Source organism: Oncorhynchus masou, chromosome 27 (genome assembly GCF_036934945.1).
Source record: "Oncorhynchus masou masou isolate Uvic2021 chromosome 27, UVic_Omas_1.1, whole genome shotgun sequence".
Classification (NCBI taxonomy): domain Eukaryota; kingdom Metazoa; phylum Chordata; class Actinopteri; order Salmoniformes; family Salmonidae; genus Oncorhynchus; species Oncorhynchus masou.
In genome coordinates, this window is record NC_088238.1 from 21,991,027 (window position 1) to 22,013,424 (window position 22,398).

Here is a 22,398-nt window from a genome sequence, read left to right on the forward strand (position 1 = left end):
TAGCGTAAAAGAGGGTGGCGGGACACAATGCAGATAGCCCGGTTAGCCAATGTTGGACGGCCCAATTTGAGGTATTATGTACATGAATGTATAGTTAGTGACTGCATATATGATAAACATAATAGCAGCAGTGTAAAAGAGGGGTTGGGAGTGGGCACGCAATGCAAATAGCCATTTGATTACCTGTTCAGGAGTCTTATGGCTTGGGGGTAAAAACTGTTGAGAAGCCTTTTTGTCCAAGACTTGGCACTCCGGTACCGCTTAGCATGCGGTAATAGAGAGAACAGTCGAGAACAATTTTTAGGGCCTTCCTCTGACACCGCCTGGTGTAGAGGTCCTGGATGGCACTCAGCTTAGTGATGTACTGGGCCCTACACACTACCCTCTGTAGTGCCCTGCGGTCGGAGGCCGAGTAATTGCCGTACCAGGCAGTGATGCAACCAGGATGCTCTCGATGTTGCAGCTGTATAACTTTTGAGGATCTCAGGACCCATGCCAAATCTTTTTGGTTTCCTGAGGGGGAATAGGCTTTGTCGTGCCCTCTTCACGACGGTCTTGGTGTGTTTGGGCCATTCTAGTTTGTTGGAACTAGAAGCTCTCAACCTGCTCCACTACAGCCCCGTCGATGAGAATGGGGGTGTGTTCGGTCCTCCTTTTCCTGTAGTCCATAATCGTCTCCTTATTCTTGGTTACATTGAGGGATAGGCTGTTATTCTGGGTGGTGCCAGAATAACAGCCAGGTCTCTGACCTCCTCCCTATAGGCTGTCTCGTCGTTGTCAGTGATCAGGCCTACCACTGTTGTCTGCAAACTTAATGATGGTGTTGGAGTCGTGGGTAAACGGAGTACAGGAGGGGACTGAGCATGCACCCCGGGGGGCTCCATTATTGAGGATCAGCGTGGCAGATGTGTTGCTACCTACCCTCACCACCTGGGGGTGGACTGTCAGGAAGTCCAGTTGGAGGGAGGTGTTTATTCCCAGGATCCTTAGCTTAGTGATGAGCTTTGAGGGCATTATGGTGTTGAACGCTGAACTGTAGTCAATGAATAACATTCTCACATAAGTGTTCCTTTTGTCCAGGTGGGAAAGGGCAGTGTGGAGTGCAATAGAGATTGCATCATCTGTGGATCTGTTTGGGCGGTATGCAAATTGGAGTGGGGCTAGGGTTTCTGGGATAATGGTGTTGTGAGCCATGACCAACCTTTCAAAGCACTTCATGGCTACGGACGTGAGGTCTGTAGTCATTTAGGCAGGTTGCCTTCGTGTTCTTGGGCACAGTGACTATGGCGGTCTGCTTGAAACATGTTGGTATTACAGACTCAATCAGGGACATGTTGAAAATGTCAGTGAAAGACACCTGGCAGTTGGTCAACACATGCCCGGAGCACACGTCCTGGTAATCCATCTGGCCCTGCAGCCTTGTGTATGTTGACCTGTTTAAAGGTCTTACTCACGTCGGCAACAGAGAGCGTGATCACACAATTGTCCAGAACAGCTGATGCTCGCATGCATGCCTCAGTGTTGCTTGCCTCGAAGAGAGCAAATAAGTAATTTAGCTCATCTGGAAGGCTCGTGTCACTGGGCAGCTTGCGGCTGTGCTTCCCTTTGTAGTCTGTAATAGTTTGCAAGCCCTGCCACATAAGACGAGCGTTGGAGCCGGTGTAGTAGGATTCAATCTTCACCCTGTATTGACGCTTTGCCTGTTTGATGGTTCGTCGCAGGGCATAGCAGGATTTCTTATAAGCTTCCGGGTTAGAGTCCCTCACCTTGAAAGCGGCAGCTCTACCCTTTAGCTCAGTGCGAATGTTGCCTGTAATCCATGGCTTCTGTTTGGGGTATGTACGTACAGTCACTGTGGGGACGAGATCCTCAATGCACTTATTGATAAAGCCAGTGACTGATGTGGTGTATTCCTCAATGCCATCGGAGGAATCCCGGAATGTGTTCCAGTCTGTGCTAGCAAGAAAGTCCTGTAGTTTAGCATCTGCTTCACCTGACCACCTTTTTATAGACCGAGTCACTGGTGCTTCCTGCTTTTAATTTTTGCTTGTAAGCATGAATCAGCAGGATATAACTGGTCAGATTGACCAAATGGAGGGCGAGGGAGAGCTTTGTACGCGTCTCTGTGTGGAGTACAGGTGCTCTAGAATTTTTTTTTTCCCCCTCTGGTTGCACTTTTAACATGCTGATGGAAATTATGTTTAAGTATCCCTGCATTAAAGGCTACGAGGAGAGCCGCCTCTGGGTGAGTGGTTTCCTGTTTGCTTATTTCCTTATACAGCTGACTGAGTGCGGTCTTAGTGTCAGCATCTGTCTGTGGTGGTAAATAAACAGCCACAAAAAGTATAGCTGAAAACTCTCGAGGCAGGTAGTGTGGTCTGCATTTTATCACAAGATACTCTACTTCAGGCGAGCAAAATCTAGAGACTTTCTTATATTTCGTGCAGCAGCTGCTGTTTACAAATATGCACAGACCGCCCCTCTCGTTTTACCGGAGTGTGCTGTTCCATCTGGAGGAGATGTCTGTGTTCAATGCCTGGCTCGGCTCGTTTTGCATGGCCCGGTTCCCCGGTTGAGTGGAGATCGCATATTTTAGAATATTCCATTGGTCCTTAAGTGAATTCTCCACCCACACGGGGAACTGGGCCATGCAAAACAAAATGGTCCAATCAGAATAGGGCTATAAGGGTTGGGCAAGTGAGTGCTCTTGGGTTGTGTATAGTTAATTATTCCAGGAAGAGAAGTGCAATGCAGTGTTGCGTGGGGAGCAGGAACATTTACATTGTCATTTCTCTGAAGTGAAACTAAAGCGCGCAGTATGTTGTGCATGAGACCCAACTCCCCAGCTCTTCAGAAAACTATTAAATAGTGAAATTCAGTGTTTGGACCTCTTAACACCTAACAGAAAGTAGAACTGAAATCTTATCCACAAACACATGCAGGTGAGTAGAGAGATTAACATGGACATTTGAAGATCAGCTCTACAGTGTTTGTTTATTTATTCTCCTTTTTTCTTTGCTACAGTAGGCCAACGTCAACTCTTTGTCCTTTGGTTATATAACTATTTTCTAAGTTTCTTGGTAACACCTTGTATCATGATTGATTAGTCTGCCCATAAGGCAATGCTGCTAAACTGTCAAGAGCAGACTGATTGCAAGAAATGCTTTATGGTTTTACCTTGGTCTCTGTCTAGATATGGCGTCCTCCAGCAGTGTCCTCGCTGAAGAGCAGTTCCTGTGCTCCATCTGTCTGGATGTGTTCACTGAGCCGGTCTCTATTCAATGTGGACACAACTTCTGCATGGCCTGTATCAGGAAGTATTGGGATGGCAATGACATGTGCCAGTGTCCCATGTGTAAAAAAACATTTTATAAGAGACCAGATCTGTTCATCAATACATTCATTTCTGAGATGGCTGCTCAGTTCAGGAAATCAGTTGAAGTGAAAGCCACCAGCAGCTCAGACCAACTCCCTGCCAAAACTGGAGAAGTCTCCTGTGACATCTGCACTGGGATGAAGCTCAAGGCCCTGAAGTCCTGCCTGGTGTGTCAGACCTCTTACTGTGAGACTCACCTGGAGCCTCATCAGAGAGTCGCAGCCTTAAAGAGACACAAGCTGATCAACCCTGTGGAGAACCTGGAAGACAGGATGTGCAAGAAGCACGACAGACTCCTGGAGCTGTTCTGTAGGACTGATCAGACATGTGTGTGTCAGTTCTGCACTGAGGCAAAACACAAGACTCACAACACAGTCCCTCTAGAGGAAGAGTATGGAGAGAAGATGGCTGAACTGGGGAAGATGATGGCAGTAGTACAGCAGATGATGCATACAAGATCTAGAAAGGTTAAGGAGATCAAACACTCTGTAGAGCTCAGCAAGAGAGTTGCAGAGAGAAAGATATTAGACAGTGTGCAGGTATTCACTGCTCTGGTTCGCTCCATTGAGAGAAGTCAGGCTGAGCTCATTGAGGTGGTCAAAGAGAAGCAGAAAAAAGCAGAGAGGCAGGCTGAAGGGCTCATTAAAGAGCTGGAGCGGGAAATCACTGAGCTACAGAGGAGAAGCACTAAGCTGGAGCAGCTCTCACACACTGAGGACCACCTCCACCTCCTACAGAGCTTCCCATCTCTTTGTACCCTTCCACCCACCAAGGACTGGTCTAAGATCAGTGTTCACAGTGATCTGTATGTGGGGACTGGGAGGAGAGTTGTGTCCCAACTGGAGGAGACACTGAATAAAGAGATGGATAAAGTCAAATTGAAGAGGGCGCAGCGCTATGCAGTGGATGTGACTCTGGACCCTGATACGGCAAACCCCTATATCATCCTGTCGAAAAGTGGGAAAGAAGTGAGATATCAACAGAAACAACAAGATCTCCTTGACAACCCAAAGAGGTTTTCCACCTGTCCCTGTGTCCTTGGAACTAAAGGTGTCTCCTCGGGAAGATCTTACTATGAGGTGACTGTTAAGGGAAAGACTAAGTGGGATTTAGGAGTGGCCAGAGAGTCCATCAACAGGAAGGGAAATATCACACTGAGCCCTAAGGATGGTTACTGGACTGTGGCACTGAGGGAAAGGTGTAAGTACCTAGCCTGTACCTCCACACCTGTCCTCCTCTCCCTGAGAGAGAAGCCCCAGAAGGTGGGGGTGTTTGTGGATTATGAGGAGGGTCAGGTCTCCTTTTATGATGTGGAGGCCAGGTCTCATATCTACTCGTTCACTGGCTGCACTTTCACTAAGAAACTATATCCATACTTAGGACCTTGTGCTAATTTTGGGGATGAAAACTCTGCTCCTCTGATTATCTCTCCTGTCAATCACACAGACTGAGGATGATGTTTTGACATTGCAGAAGTGTGGAGATGTTACCAAAGATAATGGTATCCTGACAAATACTCAGCATGGACCTTGATTCCGTTAAGTTTAAAATACTGCACTTTGCATTAACATCACATGAATCACAAAAAAAAAGAAGAAAAAAAGATCCCTGCAAATATTTTGTTTAATATTAGATGAAATTGTTCCAGTCTCTTCCGTTTGGTCATTTCTTAATGTACATATACATAATGTGTGTTATGTAATAATGTTGTGCTGATGTGACTGTATTGTGATTAATTTCATGTCATCTCTGACATCAAGGATTTAGCAGCCTCTTCATGGTTACAAGTGCTCTCCTGTCCCCATCGTGCATTGGGACAAAGCTTTACCACACAACACACGACTATATTTTGAAGTGCCTTTCTTGTGTTGCTTGTTCTGTCTTTGATTGTAACACAATGTCATTACATTTGAAAGAAACACCATTAAAGAAACAAATGCAGTGAGTTTGTTTTTAAGGTTTATTTACCCCCCTGTTTTGGCTCTCTAAAAACTTGTATTCTTAGGATAATATTTAATGTTTTTATGTACATGGAAATGGTTGGGACAAACCCCTTTCCCTGGTTCCTCACCTCCCAGGTTTTCATACACACTCCCAGGGTCTAACATTGTCCCGTACATCTCCAATTTACATATACATGTCTGCACACACAAGTGGTCTGTTATCGGATATGTACGGGATGTGTGCAGAGATTTTTGGACTGTGCACCCCAGTGTTAACCCGTAAATACACTTTGTCATGCAGTCAACTCCTCCAGCTACACTTGGAAACTGCCTGGATCCTGTCACTACTTGCTGATCAGACAACCAGTATAATAAGGTAGGTGGGGTTTGGACTGGCCAGTATAATAAGGTAGGTGGGGTTTGGACTAGCCAGTGTAATAAGGTAGGTGGGGTTTGGACTGGCCAGTATAATAAGGTAGGTGGGGTTTGGACTAGCCAGTGTAATAAGGTAGGTGGGGTTTGGACTAGCCAGTATAATAAGGTAGGTGGGGTTTGGACTAGCCAGTATAATAAGGTAGGTGGGGTTTGGACTGGCCAGTATAATAAGGTAAGTGGGGTTTGGACTAGCCAGTAATAAGGTAGGTGGGGTTTGGAAGGTAAAGTGGGGTTTGGACTGGCCAGTATAATAAGGTAAGGTGGGGTTTGGACTAGCCAGTATAATAAGGTAGGTGGGGTTTGGACAGTATAATAAGGTAGGTGGGGTTTGGACTAGCCAGTATAATAAGGTAGGTGGGGTTTGGACTGGCCAGTATAATAAGGTAGGTGGGGTTTGGACTGGCCAGTATAATAAGGTAGGTGGGGTTTGGAGCCAGTATAATAAGGTAGGTGGGGTTTGGGCCAGTATAATAAGGTAGGTGGGGTTTGGTGGGGTTTGGACTGGCCAGTATAATAAGGTAGGTGGGGTTTGGACTGGCCAGTATAATAAGGTAGGTGGGGTTTGGACTGGCCAGTATAATAAGGTAGGTGGGGTTTGGACTGGCCAGTATAATAAGGTAGGTGGGGTTTGGACTGGCCAGTATAATAAGGTAGGTGGGGTTTGGACTGGCCAGTATAATAAGGTAGGTGGGGTTTGGACTGGCCAGTATAATAAGGTAGGTGGGGTTTGGACTGGCCAGTATAATAAGGTAGGTGGGGTTTGGACTGGCCAGTATAATAAGGTAGGTGGGGTTTGGACTGGCCAGTATAATAAGGTAAGTGGGGTTTGGACTGGCCAGTATAATAAGGTAGGTGGTTGGACTGGCCAGTATAATAAGGTAAGTGGGGTTTGGACTGGCCAGTAATAATAAGGTAGGTGGGGTTTGGAGGTGGGGTTTGGCCAGTGTAATAAGGTAGGTGGGGTTTGGACTGGCCAGTATAATAAGGTAGGTGGGGTTTGGACTGGCCAGTATAATAAGGTAGGTGGGGTTTGGACTGGCCAGTATAATAAGGTAGGTGGGAGTTGGACTGGCCAGTATAATAAGGTAGGTGGGACTGGCCAGTATTGGACTGGACTAGCCAGTATAATAAGGTAGGTGGGGTTTGGACTAGCCAGTATAATAAGGTAGGTGGGGTTTGGACTAGCCAGTATAATAAGGTAGGTGGGGTTTTGGACTAGCCAGTATAATTTAGGTTTTAGCCAGTATAATAAGGTAGGTGGGGTTTGGACTAGCCAGTATTAAGGTAGGTGGGGTTTGGGGCCAGTTTAGGTGGGGTTTGGACTAGCCAGTATTTATTTAACCAGGCATGTCAGTTAAGAACACATTCTTATTTTCAAGGTGGGGTTTGGACTAGCCAGTATAATAAGGTAGGTGGGGTTTGGACTGGAACAGGTGGGTTAACTGCCAGTTAAGGTAATAGCCTTGTCAGCTGGGGTTTGAACTGGCCAGTATAATAACCTTGGGGTTACTATAATTGGACTGGCCAGTATAATAAGGTAGGTGGGAGTTGGACTGGCCAGTTTGGATGGCCAGTATAAGGTGGGGTTTGGGTAAGTGGGAGGTGGGGTTGGACTGGCCAGTATAATAAGGTAGGTGGGAGTTGGACTGGCCAGTAAAATAAGGTAAGTGGGGTTTGGACTGGCCAGTATAATAAGGTAGGTGGGAGTTGGACTGGCCAGTAAAATAAGGTAAGTGGGGTTTGCACTGATTGAATATGTTCACATGTTGATTAGTTCACATCACAGGAGGTTGGTGGCACCTTAATTGGGGAGGACTGGCTCATGGTAATGGCTGGAGTGGAATCAGTGGTATGATGCCATTCCATTGACTCCGTTCCAGACATTATTATGAGCCGCCCCCACAGCAGCTTCCTGTGGTTCACATGTTAAGTTGAGCTTGTTTCAGCCCAGAAGCCCTATAAGAACACTAGGCACATTTACAACATTATGAGAGTGGATTCATAAAGCACTACACTCACCAGCTGGAAAGTGATATATGCCAATTAGGAGGATGATTAGGTGGCCAGGTTGGGAATTTAACCCCCTACTCTTACAATAAGTGCCATGGGATTATTAATGACCACAGAGAGTTAGGACATCCATTTAACTTCCCATCTGAAAGACAGTACCCTATGCAGGGCAATGTCCCCTTCACTGCCCTGGGGCATTAGGATCTCCTTAGACCAGATGAAAGAGTGCCTCCTATTGGCCCTCCAACACCGTTTCCAGCAGCATCTGGTCTTCCATCAAGGGACTGACCGGGACCAACCGTGCTTTGCTTCAGGGCCAAACCAGCAGTGGGATGCAGGGTGCTATGCTGCTGGCAGTAGACTGCTGAAATAATAGTTATAAAGTTGTGTTGCAGCCCTGTTTGTGTGACAGTGTTAAACTATGTGACTTGAGTTTACATGGGCTCTGGAGGCTACTGATCTTTTCAACCAGTTCTGTCCATTTATACGGCCATAACGTCCATATTTTGACCTTCAAGAAATTGTATTTTTATTAATTGATAAAAATGTGCTGGATAGAGTGCAAGAATGACTTTCCGTTAACGACACATTGCTACTCGTGATAAAGTTGCAGATGGATTCTAAGGTTATATTCCCAGATAATACAATTCAAGACACTGAGCCACACTTTATGGAAACACTTCTTCCCATAGTAAAATGGCAATACTCTACAATACTGTCTGTATACATTGTATGGCACACACATCTGAAGTGAATCAATAGCTTTAACATACCGCATCGGTTGTAAATATCATAGTCGAGACAAAATAAAATTCCAACACGTAGAACAGCTGTTTGTATTTGTTAATAGGCTTTTTCTTCTACTTAAAACTTCAGCATGGTTTTCTCCAGGGTTGCCGAGGACACTAAGATTGGCAGCCTGCTCGAGACCTCTAGTCCTACATGGCTCTGATCTCTACCTCGCTGATTCTATCACAACAGTCATTCATTACAGCTACAAGATTTCTTCTTTACCTTCAACTTGGTCACATTTAATGTGGTGTCAGTGGTGGAGCATCGCTCTCTGTTCAGCCGTTGTCTTCCAGTACGGACACGTCTAAATGGGATCCTTGGGACATCCCAATTCTGATGTCACCCAGTTGAAGATTCTATTTAAAAAGGTTAAGGTAAGGGTAGAGGTTAGGGTTTTGTGTAGGGACGTCCAAAGGTTCCCAGGCACCGCTGACCCTTGCACCCTTTCCAGACAGTGCTTCCAGTTCTCATGGACCATGCTCACCCACTGTAAACAGTCTAACAATGAGAAAAGAGTGGAACACAAGTCAAGAAGGAATCCACAGTTCAGGTACATGTGGTCCAGAGGTGAGTTTGACACAATAAAGACGACAGCTCTGTTTGATCAGACGTCTGAGCAATCCAATGCTGTAGCCTAGCGGTCATGTGTGGTCTTGAGTTAGTTGAGCATTTCCCAAACTCGGTCCTGGGGATCCCAAGGGGTGCATGTTTTTTTTTCAAAGCTTGGTGATTAGTTAATTATTTTAATCAGTTGTGTCAAATGCTAGGGCAAAAACCAAAACGTGCACCCCTTGGGATCCCTAGGACTGAGTTTGGGAAACGCTGGGTTAATTTGTCTTTTTCTATGCTAGGGCCTTGAATGGTGGGACAGAATCTCAAGGTCTTTTTCACAAACAAAACTTTTCTCATATGTTTCCTAATATGTTTTATTGTTACATACACTGGATAGGTGCAGTGAAATGTGTTGTTTTAGAGGGTCAGTCACAGTAGTACAGCGCCTCTGGAGCAAATCAGGGTTAAGTGCCTTACTCAGGGGGCACAACGGCAGAATTTTGTTTCACCTTGGCTCAGGTATTCAAACCAGCGACCTTTCGGTTACAGACCCAATGCTCGAACCACTTGGCTATCTGCCACCCGTTAAGTCATCGGCCTACTGTGTCCACTCAGTAACGGATTTCATAAAACAATATGAAGTCTTCCATCTGTTGTTGCTCTCAAGGTCATGTCTGGGTGAGAAAGGGCCGTAGGGGTTGGTCTTTACTAAGTGGGTTCTCTTGGAGTGGATGTCTCCTCTCATTCATTCGTCGTTTTCTCGTTCTGTTCTTTCCAACAGCAGTAGCTCTCCTTTCCACCTTCAGAGTGACAGGTATGAAGGTGGAACGTTGTGTTACATTATCCTTTACCTCTGATGGGCACCAACACCTGTGAATAAAGAGCACAATTAGATGTACCAATGGCAACACAAGCATATGGATATTGATCCCATGAAAGTACATCAGATAATTCACAATTCACAAAAAAGCACACCCACCTTTGTACAGTATTTGGCTGTTTATATGGAATTACCAGTCTCTGTGAGGACAGAAAGGAGAGGTTAGCATTGGTAATGTCACTATGAATACCACTAGAGCTTCTGTACTTGTAGTACCAGAGACACGCCAGTGGGTGGCAGTAGTGAGGAAAAGTCACCAATCAGTGTTAAGGTAATGACATCCTTATCTAAATGGCTCAGAGACCTCCTTTATAAACATAGTTAATCATTGGACTGAACCATACGTTACTGCAACAGAACAATTAATCACTTTGCCAAAATGAGACTCGGTCACTCTCTTTCTCGTGTGAAGTCAGACATCTTGAAACCCTATAACATTGATAATTGAGGGTGTCTCGGATTTTGGAAGCAGAGCTTACTAGACTTAATTTGAAAATGTGCCCAATTGAGACTCTCTCTCTCCTCTTGTCCCATAGCTGATAATGGCATCCTCCCTCTGTTCCATGGCGTTCTCCTGCGCCAACAGGCAGCCCTAGCCGATCAGCTCATGTGATTCATTTAGACAGGCTGATAGCCAAGCTGTGTAAACAGCCATTAGTAATTCAGGACTCCGTAAATTCTCTCCCTTTTTCTTCCATCCTTTTTCTACATCTCCCTCTCCTTTCCATTTCTTTTCATCTCTCTCTTTTTTCTGTTCCTTCCCCCCTTCTTGTCGTTTTAGCCATTCTCTTTGACTCTGCCATCTTGTTTTCTTATCTTCCACTCCCATTCTCACACTTTCTCTCACACTTTCTCTCTCTCTCTCTCTCTCTCTCTCTCTCTCTCTCTCTCACCAATTCCCAATCCCATTCGGTAATAACAGTAGGCAGGTGTTATGTGAGAAGCAGTTAAAATATGTTAATTGGTGGTGGCTCGGGTGTGTGAAATTATGCTGAAAATATTTGCATAAAAAGGGACAGAATATGAATATCTACCATGTGGGGTGTGGGGTTTTGACAGCAGGGTACAGTTGATACATTTGAAACACACCCACCCCATGCTATGGGCTTTGGAGGAGGGGGTTGATGAGAAGTGTTTATTTATTAGCCTAAATACATTAAACCCCAAGATATGGGAGATGTGGAAGGGTCTGGAGGAGAGGGGGTTCAGACTTCAGTTACAGATGTTCTGTTATTCTGTGCAATAGTGTTCTTCACTCCTGGTCCCGGAGAGCCAAAGGGTGTGCAGGTGTTTGGTCCAGCACTGCACTAACACATCAGTATGGTGCTGCCCTTCAGAGACAGGTAGACACCCTGTGGTCACCAGGAGCAGCTTTGAAGAGCATTGCACTATGACCTTACACAGACTTGAACTATCACACATATCACTTTTTGAGACAGCCTCTGTATGACATGCTCACATGAGGAAAGTCCACAGCTCGTATTCATAAAGTATCTCAGGGTAGGAGTACTTATCTAGAATCAGGTCCCCCCTGTCCATGTAATCTTATTCATAATGACCTAAAATCCCAAACTGATTTTAGATTAAGTGTTGTCCTTACTATCCAGCAGTTCATCAGCCATCAGCCCATCCTGACGGTTTCCCAGGACGAAGGCCAGGAAGGAGAGTATCAGGGCGTCCATGATGCCCATGATAGCCAGGATGTAGGCCCAGCGCACGGAGCACGCTCCCAGGGTGTACTTGTCTGTCTGCTCCCCACACATCCTCTTCACCTCGTCACTGTCCCAGCCGTCTGGGTAGATCATACAGCCCAGAATCAGACACGTACCTGGGATAGGAGGAGGGAGGAAGGGATGGGGGGATGGAGAGACAGAGGGAGGGAGGGATGGGGGGATGGAGAGACAGAGGGAGGAAGGGAGGGAGGGATGGGGGGATGGAGAGACAGAGGGAGGGAGGGAGGGAGGGATGGGGGGATGGAGAGACAGAGGGAGGGAGGGAGGGAGGGATGGGGGGATGGAGGGAGAAAGGAAGAAGTGGGAGAAAGGGGGAGATTACAGAAAAGAGAGAGTACAGGAGAAACACAGAAAAGGTGGAGGGAGAGAGATACAAAGAGAGATAGTGTTAGCTTAACCCATACCATATCTATGCAGCATTCTAAACTCATCACCCTCCCCCTGTAGTCTCTCCTCCCATCCTTCCCCTGTAGTCTCTCCTCCTCCCCCTATAGTCTCTCCTCCATCCATCCCTCCCCCTGTAGTCTCTCCTCCCCCTCCTCCCCATGTAGTCTCTCCTCCCCCTCCTCCCCCTGTAGTCTCTCCTCCATCCATCCCTCCCCCTGTAGTCCCCCCTCCCCCTGTAGTCTCTCCTCCCCCTTCTCACCCTGTAGTCTCTCCTCCCCCTTCTCCCCCTGTAGTCTCTCCTCCATCCATCCCCCCCTGTAGTCCTCCCTCCCCCTGTAGTCTCTCCTCCATCCATAACTCCCCCTGTAGTCCTCCCTCCCCCTGTAGTCTCTCCTCCATCCATCCCTCCCCCTGTAGTCCTCCCTCCCCCTGTAGTCTCTCCTCTATCCATCCCTCCCACTGTAGTCTCTCCTCCCCCTCCTCCCCCTGTAGTCTTTCCTCCATCCATCCCTCCCCCTGTAGTCCCCCCCGTAGTCTCTCCTCCATCCCTCCCCCTGTAGTCTCTCCTCCTCCCCTCCCCCTGTAGTCTTTCCTCCTCCCCTCCCCCTGTAGTCTCTCCTCCATCTCTCCCCCTGTAGTCTCTCCTCCACCCCTACTGTAGTCCCTCCTCTCCTCCACCCCTTCTCTAATCCCTCCTCTCCTCCACCCCTTCTGTAGTCCCTCCTCTCCTCCACCCCTACTGTAGTCCCTCCTCTCTTCCACCCCTTTTGTAGTCCCTCCTCTCCTCCACCCATTCTGTAGTCCCTCCTCTCCTCCACCCCTTCTGTAGTCCCTCCTCTCCGCCACCCCTTCTGTAGTCCCCCCTCTCCTCCACCCCTTCTGTAGTCCCTCCTCTCCTCCACCCCTTCTGTAGTCCCTCCTCTCCTCCACCCCTTCTGTAGTCCCTCCTCTCCTCCACCCCTTCTGGAGTCCCTCCTCTCCTCCACCCCTTCTGGAGTCCCTCCTCTCCTCCACCCCTACTGTAGTCCCTCCTCTCCTCCATCCCTTCTGTAGTCCCTCCTCTTCTCCACCCCTTCTGTAGTCCCTCCTCTTCTCCACCCCTTCTGTAGTCCCTCCTCTCCTCCACCCCTTCTGTAGTCCCTCCTCTCCTCCACCCCTTCTGTAGTCCCTCCTCTCCTCCACCCCTACTGTAGTCCCTCCTCTCCTCCACCCCTTCTGTAGTCCCTCCTCTTCTCCACCCCTTCTGTAGTCCCTCTTCTCCTCCCCCCTTCTGTAGTCCCTCCTCTCCTCCACCCCTACTGTAGTCCCTCTTCTCCTCCACCCCTTCTGTAGTCCCGCCTCACCCTGTAGTCTCTCCTCCTCCCCTCCTGTAGTCCCTCCTCTCCTCCACCCCTTCTGTAGTCCCTCCTCTCCTCCACCCCTTCTGTAGTCCCTCCTCTCCTCCACCCCTTCTGTAGTCCCTCCTCTCATCCTCCCCCTGTAGTCCTTCCTCTCATCCTCCCCCTGTAGTCTCTCCTGTTCCCCTACTGCTGTAATCTCTCCTCTCCTCTGTTCACTAGCTGATTGATTCCCTCTCCTGATCTCCTGACCACTGTCAGAGTGACCACTGCAGCTCCCCATGGACACAAACAGTACGCACACCCACTCCAGCCAGAGACACGGGGACTGTCTTCAATTCAATTCACTTGTTCAGAGTGTGTGACAATAACACGGAGACTTCAGTGCAGGCTGTGGTAACAGATCAATAAAAGTATTGTCAGAGGATATCTAGCACTCCCACACAGTCACAGCAGCAGAGTCCGTAGTAGAGGCATTTGTGTGTGTTAACAGTCGCGGACATTGCTGTCAGAGGCTAAGCTAAAGAGTCATTGAGAGAGTACAGAGAGATAAATCTATCTACTTAAGACACAATCTCAGGAAACAGGACATGTGGTTTCCTGTTAGTCTGGAGTTAAACAGGACATGTGGTTTCCTGTTAGTCTGGAGTTAAACAGGACATGTGGTTTCCTGTTCCTGTCTGGAGTTAAACAGGACATGTGGTTTCCTGTTAGTCTGGAGTTAAACAGGACATGTGGTTTCCTGTTAGTCTGGAGTTAAACAGGACATGTGGTTTCCTGTTAGTCTGGAGTTAAACAGGACATGTGGTTTCCTGTTAGTCTGGAGTTAAACAGGACATGGTTTCCTGTTTCTGGAGTAAACAGGACTGTTTCCTGTTCTGGAAACAGGATGTGGTTCATGTGGTTTCCTGTTAGTCTGGAGTTAAACAGGACATGTGGTTTCCTGTTAGTCTGGAGTTAAACAGGACATGTGGTTTCCTGTTAGTCTGGAGTTAAAACAGGACATGTGGTTTCCAGAGTCTGGAGTTAAACAGGACATGTGGTTTCCTGTTAGTCTGGAGTTAAACTGTTAGTCTGGAGTTAAACAGGACATGTGGTTTCCTGTTAGTCTGGAGTTAAACAGGACATGTGGTTTCCTGTTAGTCTGGAGTTAAACAGGACATGTGGTTTCCTGTTAGTCTGGAGTTAAACAGGACATGTGGTTTCCTGTTGGAGTTAAACAGGACATGTGGTTTCCTGTTAGTCTGGAGTTAAACAGGACATGTGGTTTCCTGTTAGTCTGGAGTTAAACAGGACATGTGGTTTCCTGTTAGTCTGGAGTTAAACAGGACATGTGGTTTCCTGTTAGTCTGGAGTTAAACAGGACATGTGGTTTCCTGTTAGTCTGGAGTTAAACAGGACATGTGGTTTCCTGTTAGTCTGGAGTTAAACAGGACATGTGGTTTCCTGTTAGTCTGGAGTTAAACAGGACATGTGGTTTCCTGTTAGTCTGGAGTTAAACAGGACATGTGGTTTCCTGTTAGTCTGGAGTTAAACAGGACATGTGGTTTCCTGTTGTTAGTCTGGAGTTAAACAGGACATGTGGTTTCCTGTTAGTCTGGAGTTAAACAGGACATGTGGTTTCCTGTTAGTCTGGAGTTAAACAGGACTGGTTTCCTGTTAGTCTGGAGTTAAACAGGACATGTGGTTTCCTGTTAGTCTGGAGTTAAACAGGACATGTGGTTTCCTGTTAGTCTGGAGTTAAACAGGACATGTGGTTTCCTGTTAGTCTGGAGTTAAACAGGACATGTGGTTTCCTGTTAGTCTGGAGTTAAACAGGACAACAGGACATGTGGTTTCCTGTTAGTCTGGAGTTAAACAGGACATGTGGTTTCCTGTTAGTCTGGAGTTAAACAGGACATGTGGTTTCCTGTTAGTCTGGAGTTAAACAGGACATGTGGTTTCCTGTTAGTCTGGAGTTAAACAGGACATGTGGTTTCCTGTTAGTCTGGAGTTAAACAGGACATGTGGTTTCCTGTTAGTCTGGAGTTAAACAGGACATGTGGTTTCCTGTTAGTCTGGAGTTAAACAGGACATGTGGTTTCCTGTTAGTCTGGAGTTGAACAGGACATGATGATATGGATCAGAATTGTGGTAATGATACAAACGGTGCTAAATGGTCTGTAATAATGCACACTGGTGTTAAAGCGTGTAATAGCTATAATCTAATCCCACCTCTACACCAGAGGTCCCCAATTACATTCAGCCACGGGTCAATTTTTTCTTGAGCGGATGGTCAGGGGGCCGGAACACAATTTAAAATCATTTGTACTCTGTAAATTGACCGTAAGTAGCCCAAACCAATAGCATTTGACAAAAACATAATCATTTCAATTAAATACATTGAGATATGATCACCTATGCCTCTCTATTTATGAATCATTGTGAACAGATCGTCCTAGCCGGGAGCGTTAGCGCTGCGTCAGACTCCGGCACTGATCATCCACATTGCTAATCACTGTTCTCGGATCAGAGGATGGGACACCGATGAGTTTCTCTCGTTTTTAACGTTGATCTTGTTTATATGTGCTGTGTGTGAGAGAGCGTTGGATTGGATGCTCTGCATTTGACTATGGTCCTCTCACTTCCAGACCTTTTCATTAATGACACAATACGGTCCTGAGGTGGTCTTATAGCTTGGGTCCAGACTGAGAGGAGGGCAGTCATTCTAACTCTGAACTCATCATTAATAATAAAAACATAATTTACCCGTTCACTTCCTCTTGCAGTGAACCAGGGAGATGCAGAGTGAGGAGAGAGCATGGGAACCTACAGATGTAGGATCTTAATTTGATCACTTTTGTTATCAATTTTCCTGCAACACAGGAAATGCAGATGAGCCTCGTGATTTACAAAAGTCCCTGAAAACCCACACTAACACACGGTTATAATAACAGTATTGCACTTTTCATGTAGCCTACTTTTGACCCGCTATTAGCCTAACCAACGAACAGGCAACATCAAATGTTCAAATCCTGTTGTTGCAGGATTATTTTACTGTGACAATATGGGTTAAGATCCTACATCTGAAATGGACAAGGAGCCTAAAGTTTAAGACTCAGGCAAACATTGAATAAGTCAATTAATGAGCCAATGACAATTAATGAGCCACTGACGCTACCATGGGGCATTCTGTTGACAACGTTGACATCAGCAAACCTCTCATCCACACGTCGCCATACACGTGGTCTGCGGTTGTGAGGCCGGTTGGACGTACTGCCAAATTCTCTAAAACAATGTTAGAGGCGGCTTATGGTAGAGAAATTAACATTAAATTATCTGGAAACTGCTCTGATGGACATTCCTGCAGTTAGCATGCCAATTGCATGCTCACTCAAAACATCTATGACATTGTGTTGTGTGACAGAACTGCACATTTTAGAGTGGCCTTTTATTGCCCCCGGCACAATGTGCACCTGTGTAATGACCATGCTGTTTAATCAGCTTTTTGATATGTCACACCTGTCAGGTGGATGGATTATCTTGACAAAGGAGAAATGTTAACAAATGTTAACAAATTTGTGCACAACATGAGAGAAATGAGCTTTTTGTGCATATGGAACATTTAAGGGATCTTTTATTTCAGCTCATGAAACATGGGACCAAGACTTTACATGTTTTTAAAATATTTTTGTTCAGTGTATTTATCCTTCACTATCTCCCCCTTCTCTAGACCTTCTCCTCTCCCTCCTCTCGACTCCCTGCCACTCTCTCTTTCCTTGGCTTTTCTTCCTCTCTCTCCCCATCTTTCTCTCTCGTCATCCTCTCTCTTTCTCTCCCCCTCTCATGTGTTGCCAGCATCGAATGTGGATCTAGTGTTCGTCTGCTGATCTTTCTGCATATCCCAGCTCTCCCTGTTCACCGTATAATATATATCCTTACCTCTGCTTTGAGGTTCGACAGCTAAAGAACATGCCATTACCACATGTTGCATACCATGTTTTTAGGTAGTTTCTGAAGATTCTCTAACCTTCTATCATTGAAAGTTAAGAGTCTGTCCTTTCCTTGTTCACTCTCTTTCTCCTAACTCCCCTTCCATCTTTTAATTTTTTAAATTTAATTTAATTCTTTAACCTCTTTCTGTCTCTGTCTGTCTCTCGTCTCCTCCTCCCAGCTGATAGCTATTGGCAGGGTAGAGGCCTGGGGGGGGGGGGGGGATCGGGGAGTGGAGGAGTCAGAGTCAGAAACTTTCAGTCCTCTCACTCCTCGTCTCCTCCCGCCAACTGTTGCTGCTTCTCCTCAACACAGACAGCCAGATTACAACCCCAGTTCTCCGCCCTTTCACTCCACGGCTGCTTATTGTCTTGATTGAGGTTGGCTGGTTGGTTGTGAATGAGGCTGGCTGGTTGGTTGTGATTGAGGCTGGCTGGTTGGTTGGATTGAGGCTGGCTGGTTGGTTGTGATTGAGGCTGGCTGGTTGGTTGTGATTGAGGCTGGCTGGTTGGTTGTGATTGAGGCTGGCTGGTTGGTTGTGATTGAGGCTGGCTGGTTGGTTGTGATTGAGGCTGGCTGGTTGGTTGTGATTGAGGCTGGCTGGTTGGTTGTGATTGAGGCTGGCTGGTTGGTTGTGATTGAGGCTGGCTGGTTGGTTGTGATTGAGACTGGCTGGTTGGTTGTGATTGAGGCTGGCTGGTTGGTTGTGATTGAGGCTGGCTGGTTGGTTGTGATTGAGGCTGGCTGGTTGGTTGTGATTGAGGCTGGCTGGTTGGTTGAGGCTGGCTGGTTGGTTGATTGAGGCTGGCTGGTTGGTTGTGATTGAGGCTGGCTGGTTGGTTGTGATTGAGACTGGCTGGTTGGTTGTGATTGAGGCTGGCTGGTTGGTTGTGATTGAGGCTGGCTGGTTGGTTGTGAATGAGGCTGGCTGGTTGGTTGTGATTGAGGCTGGCTGGTTGGTTGTGATTGAGGCTGGCTGGTTGGTTGTGATTGAGGCTGGCTGGTTGGTTGTGATTGAGGCTGGCTGGTTGGTTGATTGAGGCTGGCTGGTTGGTTGTGATTGAGGCTGGCTGGTTGGTTGTGATTGAGGCTGGCTGGTTGGTTGTGATTGAGGCTGGCTGGTTGGTTGTGAATGAGGCTGGCTGGTTGGTTGTGATTGAGACTGGCTGGTTGGTTGTGATTGAGGCTGGCTGGTTGGTTGTGATTGAGGCTGGCTGGTTGGTTGGGATTGAGGCTGTGTGAGGCTGGCTGGTTGGTTGTGATTGAGTACTGGTTGGTTGTGATTGAGGCTGGCTGGTTGGGTTTTCTTTCAGTGCGTGCAGGTTTTCTTTCAGTGCTGGTTGGTTGGGATTGAGGTGAACCATGCCAAATGCATATATAGAGAGTGTAAATTGGGGCAGAGACAGATAGATGAAAATTGGGCTCTCTCCTCTACAGTGCGAATCCTCTCACACCTTTCCCCTCAATCCTCCCATAGTGCTGCTGGTCACAGGCTCAGTGGGTTAAAGGCTGAGGGTAATGTGGGGATGTAGGCTGTGTGACATGGATGCTGTGCCGTCTTCTGCATATGGCCAGGCTCATTAGCTCATCAAAAGCACAAATGCAAACACCCATGTGCACGCACACGCACAGCCAATTACAGCACCGCACATTGACTCTACAAACAGAGCAGTCAATACGATTACAGCCAAAGAGATTCATTTTAGACCGTTGAATTTTAATGCTAGCAGGGAGCTGTCCAATCAAGAGGTGCTGAAACCCCCATTGGAGACCTGCTGCATTCACCCAACTGGCTTACATGAGCTGCTCTGTGGTTTGGATTCGAGTGCATTCTTCCCCCTCATCTCTGTATGCATCCAACACACTCAGGCAGACTATAGCATTGGCATGCTTCTTATTCTCGCTCCCTCCACGACAACTTGTTTCACTTGTCGTTGGGGCCGACAAGGATTTTACAAGGAAGCAGACAGGGAAGGAGAGGGGGAGAGATAAAGGCAAAGGAATGAGATTAGAAAGAGAGAGGGACAGAAGGAGAGAGGGAAAGAGCTGAGCACTCTGTCTCTATGGCTCAGGTGCAGAATAATATCAATTGTAGCTGTTGCTTCTCTGCTGTGCACAGGTGGAGCAGGCAGACAGAGAGGCAAAGAGCATCATGTCAGGAACACGCACTATTAGTTTATACAACGAGTGTCTGAACAGAGTAAGAGTTATATGAGGTGCCTGTTGTTTTCTTTCCAAGGGAGAGAGGAGAGGAGGAAGGTGGGAATACATAGAGGGAGTGTGGATGGGGGAGAAGATAGAGGGATAGAGGGAGGGCTTGCTGAATGGAAGTACCATCGGGAGGATACAGGGTTAGAATCCCAGTCCCATCTGTCACACTCTGACCATTATTTGCGCTGTTTGTTTCTATGTTTTGGTTGGTCAAGGTGTGATATGAGTGGGCATTCTATGTTGCATGTCTAGTTAGTCTGTTTCTATGTGTTTTGGCCTGATATGGTTCTCAATCAGTGGCAGGTGTTTGTCGTTGTCTCTGATTGGGAACCATATTTAGGTAGCCTGTTTTGTATTGTGGTTTGTGGGTTATTGTCTATGTGATGTTGCATGTTTGCACACAGTATTGATAGCGGTCATGGTCGTCTTATTTTGTTTGTTTGTTTGTTTGTTTGTTTGTTTAGTGATCTTCGTGTTCATTCGTCTAACATTAAAAGAATGTATTCACACCACGCTGCGCTTTGGTCTCTTCACTACGACGATCGTGACACCATCTGACACAAAGAGAGGAAAGGAAGTGTTCAACAAGCAAGACTACTCCATCCTGTCCTTAATTGAGCAGCAATGGTGGTTCTTAATTAAACCAATAGATATGTTGCATTTGTTCTGCAATTCATTACTTTGACCTTTGTGTCTTTTCTACCCTGACTGTGAAAAAGTCCTATCCTATTCACAGCAGAGAAATCTGCTTCTGTTCTCCATTCCTAAAGCAGAGGGGTTTATGGATGGTCCCTGGAGGACAGTGTGCCGTAAAAGTGATTGGGGATCAAATGAATAATCCAATCATTCTGCAGCAAGCCGCCCACGTCTGTATCAGCCCCAGGCCCAGGCAAGATCACAGCAGTTATACTATTATTAGCTATTCATAATAGCCAGGGGTGGGGGAGGGGGAATAAACAGTCCACCGAAACACAAGTTTCTACATGCCTTATTCTTACCAAATGTACAAGGGTACACTGTTGTGACTCCTCATGAAGAATATTTCAGATCATTTTGTTTTCAGATGTTTTTTGATTCCGTCAGAAAATGCAGAGCGTTATAGTATATGCCCTTCAGCAGATGATTTTATCCAAAGCGTTTCACAGTCGTGTGCATACACCTTTTTTCTGTATGGGTGGCCCCAGCGGGAATCTAACCCACAATCCTGATGTTTTTCTGTATGGGTGGCCCCAGCGGGAATCTAACCCACAATCCTGATGTTTTTCTGTATGGGTGGAATCTAACCCACAATCCTGATGTTTTTCTGTATGGGTGGCCCCAGCGGGAATCTAACCCACAATCCTGATGTTTTTCTGTATGGGTGGCCCCAGCGGGAATCTAACCCACAATCCTGATGTTTTTCTGTATGGGTGGCCCCAGCGGGAATCTAACCCACAATCCTGGGAATCTAACCCACAATCCTGATGTTTTTCTGTATGGGTGGCCCCAGCGTGAATCTAACCCACAATCCTGATGTTTTTCTGTATGGGTGGCCCCAGTGGGAATCTAACCCACAATCCTGATGTTTTTCTGTATGGGTGGCCCCAGCGTGAATCAAACCCACCATCCTAATGTTTTTCTGTATGGGTGGCCCCAGCGGGAATCTAACCCACAATCCTGATGTTGCTGTGCTGTGCTCTATCCATTAGGCCATGCAGGACCATGCTCTTGTATTTGCAGGACTGATGTCATTACTGTCTCCCAAGGCAGCATAGTGTAGTTTATCGTAAAATGCAACAGCAAAATGACCCATTCAACCCATTGTCAGATATAGCAATAGAAAAAAACGTCTGTCTTTTCATCACTACATGAATCATTATGATAATCCTCATAGGTGTAAATGTTGTTTTCCTGGTTTAAATCCCTCTATGAAAGCCCACTGACAGACCTCTGGTTTAAATCTCTCTATGAAAGCCCACTGACGGACCCCCTCTGGTTTAAATCTCTCTATGAAAGCCCACTGACTGACCTCTGGTTTAAATCTCTCTATGAAAGCCCACTGACAGACCTCTGGTTTAAATATCTCTATGAAAGCCCACTGACGGACACCCTCTGGTTTAAATCTCTCTATGAAAGCCCACTGACGGACCCCCTCTGGTTTAAATCTCTCTATGAAAGCCCACTGACGGACCCCCTCTGGTTTAAATCTCTCTATGAAAGCCCACTGACGGATCCCCTCTGGTTTAAATCTCTCTATGAAAGCCCACTGACGGACCTCCTCTGGTTTAAATCTCTCTATGAAAGCCCACTGACAGACCTCTGGTTTAAATCTCTCTATGAAAGCCCACTGACAGACCCCCTCTGGTTTAAATCTCTCTATGAAAGCCCACTGACTGACCTCTGGTTTAAATCTCTCTATGAAAGCCCACTGACAGACCTCTGGTTTAAATCTCTCTATGAAAGCCCACTGACGGACCCCCTCTGGTTGAAATCTCTCTATGAAAGCCCACTGACGGACCTCCTCTGGTTTAAATCCCTCTATGAAAGCCCACTGATGGACCCCCTCTGGTTTAAATCTCTGTAAGAAAGCCCACTGACAGACCTCCTCTGGTTTAAATCTCTCTATGAAAGCCCACTGACGGACCCCCTCTGGTTTAAATCTCTCTATGAAAGCCCACTGACGGACCTCCTCTGGTTTAAATCTCTCTATGAAAGCCCACTGACGGACCCCCTCTGGTTTAAATCTCTCTATGAAAGCCCACTGATGGACCCCCTCTGGTTTTAATCTCTG

General features: G+C 46.7%; 2 protein-coding genes and 2 long non-coding RNA genes across 7 annotated transcripts in view; 3 read left to right on the forward strand and 1 right to left on the reverse strand.

Annotated features, from left to right (window-relative positions):
* Positions 1-2,098: 2,098 nt before the first annotated feature.
* LOC135515789 (zinc finger protein RFP-like) lies at positions 2,099-5,401 on the forward strand. Of its 2 annotated transcripts, none has more exons than XM_064939527.1 (2): positions 2,099-2,245; positions 3,194-5,401. In XM_064939527.1, exon 2 carries the CDS (start codon positions 3,196-3,198, stop codon positions 4,825-4,827), a length of 1,632 nt encoding a protein of 543 aa, XP_064795599.1. In that variant the 5' UTR covers positions 2,099-2,245; positions 3,194-3,195; the 3' UTR covers positions 4,828-5,401. The 2 variants fall into 2 exon arrangements, with proteins under 2 accessions (XP_064795599.1, XP_064795598.1); XM_064939526.1 differs by lacking the exon at positions 2,099-2,245 and adding an exon at positions 2,750-2,942.
* A 315-nt stretch (positions 5,402-5,716) lies between these two features.
* Positions 5,717-6,060, forward strand: LOC135515793 (uncharacterized). Its single transcript, XR_010451855.1, has 3 exons — positions 5,717-5,794; positions 5,828-5,930; positions 6,015-6,060. It is a non-coding gene; the product is annotated as an uncharacterized LOC135515793 (long non-coding RNA).
* Positions 6,061-6,519: 459 nt separating this feature from the next.
* LOC135515792 (uncharacterized) lies at positions 6,520-7,451 on the forward strand. 3 transcript variants are annotated; one of them, XR_010451854.1, is made up of 4 exons: positions 6,520-6,602; positions 6,708-6,839; positions 6,887-6,952; positions 7,418-7,451. It is a non-coding gene; the product is annotated as an uncharacterized LOC135515792 (long non-coding RNA). The 3 variants fall into 3 exon arrangements; XR_010451853.1 differs by having other exon boundaries at positions 7,385-7,445; XR_010451852.1 differs by lacking the exon at positions 7,418-7,451 and adding an exon at positions 7,134-7,179 and having other exon boundaries at positions 6,887-6,956.
* Positions 7,452-8,370: 919 nt separating this feature from the next.
* Positions 8,371-22,398, reverse strand: part of LOC135515791 (LHFPL tetraspan subfamily member 3 protein-like) — a 41,905-nt gene continuing 27,877 nt past the window's right edge. Inside the window, exons 2-4 of the mRNA XM_064939530.1 lie at positions 11,589-11,816; positions 10,088-10,128; positions 8,371-9,978 (exon numbers count right to left, since the gene is read on the reverse strand). Of these exons, the coding sequence (XP_064795602.1) occupies positions 10,109-10,128; positions 11,589-11,816 (248 nt within the window). The 3' untranslated portion in view covers positions 8,371-9,978; positions 10,088-10,108. The remainder of the gene's footprint in view (positions 9,979-10,087; positions 10,129-11,588; positions 11,817-22,398) is intronic.

Excerpts from the sequence above, each read along its gene's own strand:
- LOC135515789 (XM_064939527.1), top strand. The coding sequence starts at position 3,196 with ATGGCGTCCTCCAGCAGTGTCCTCGCTGAAGAGCAGTTCCTGTGCTCC.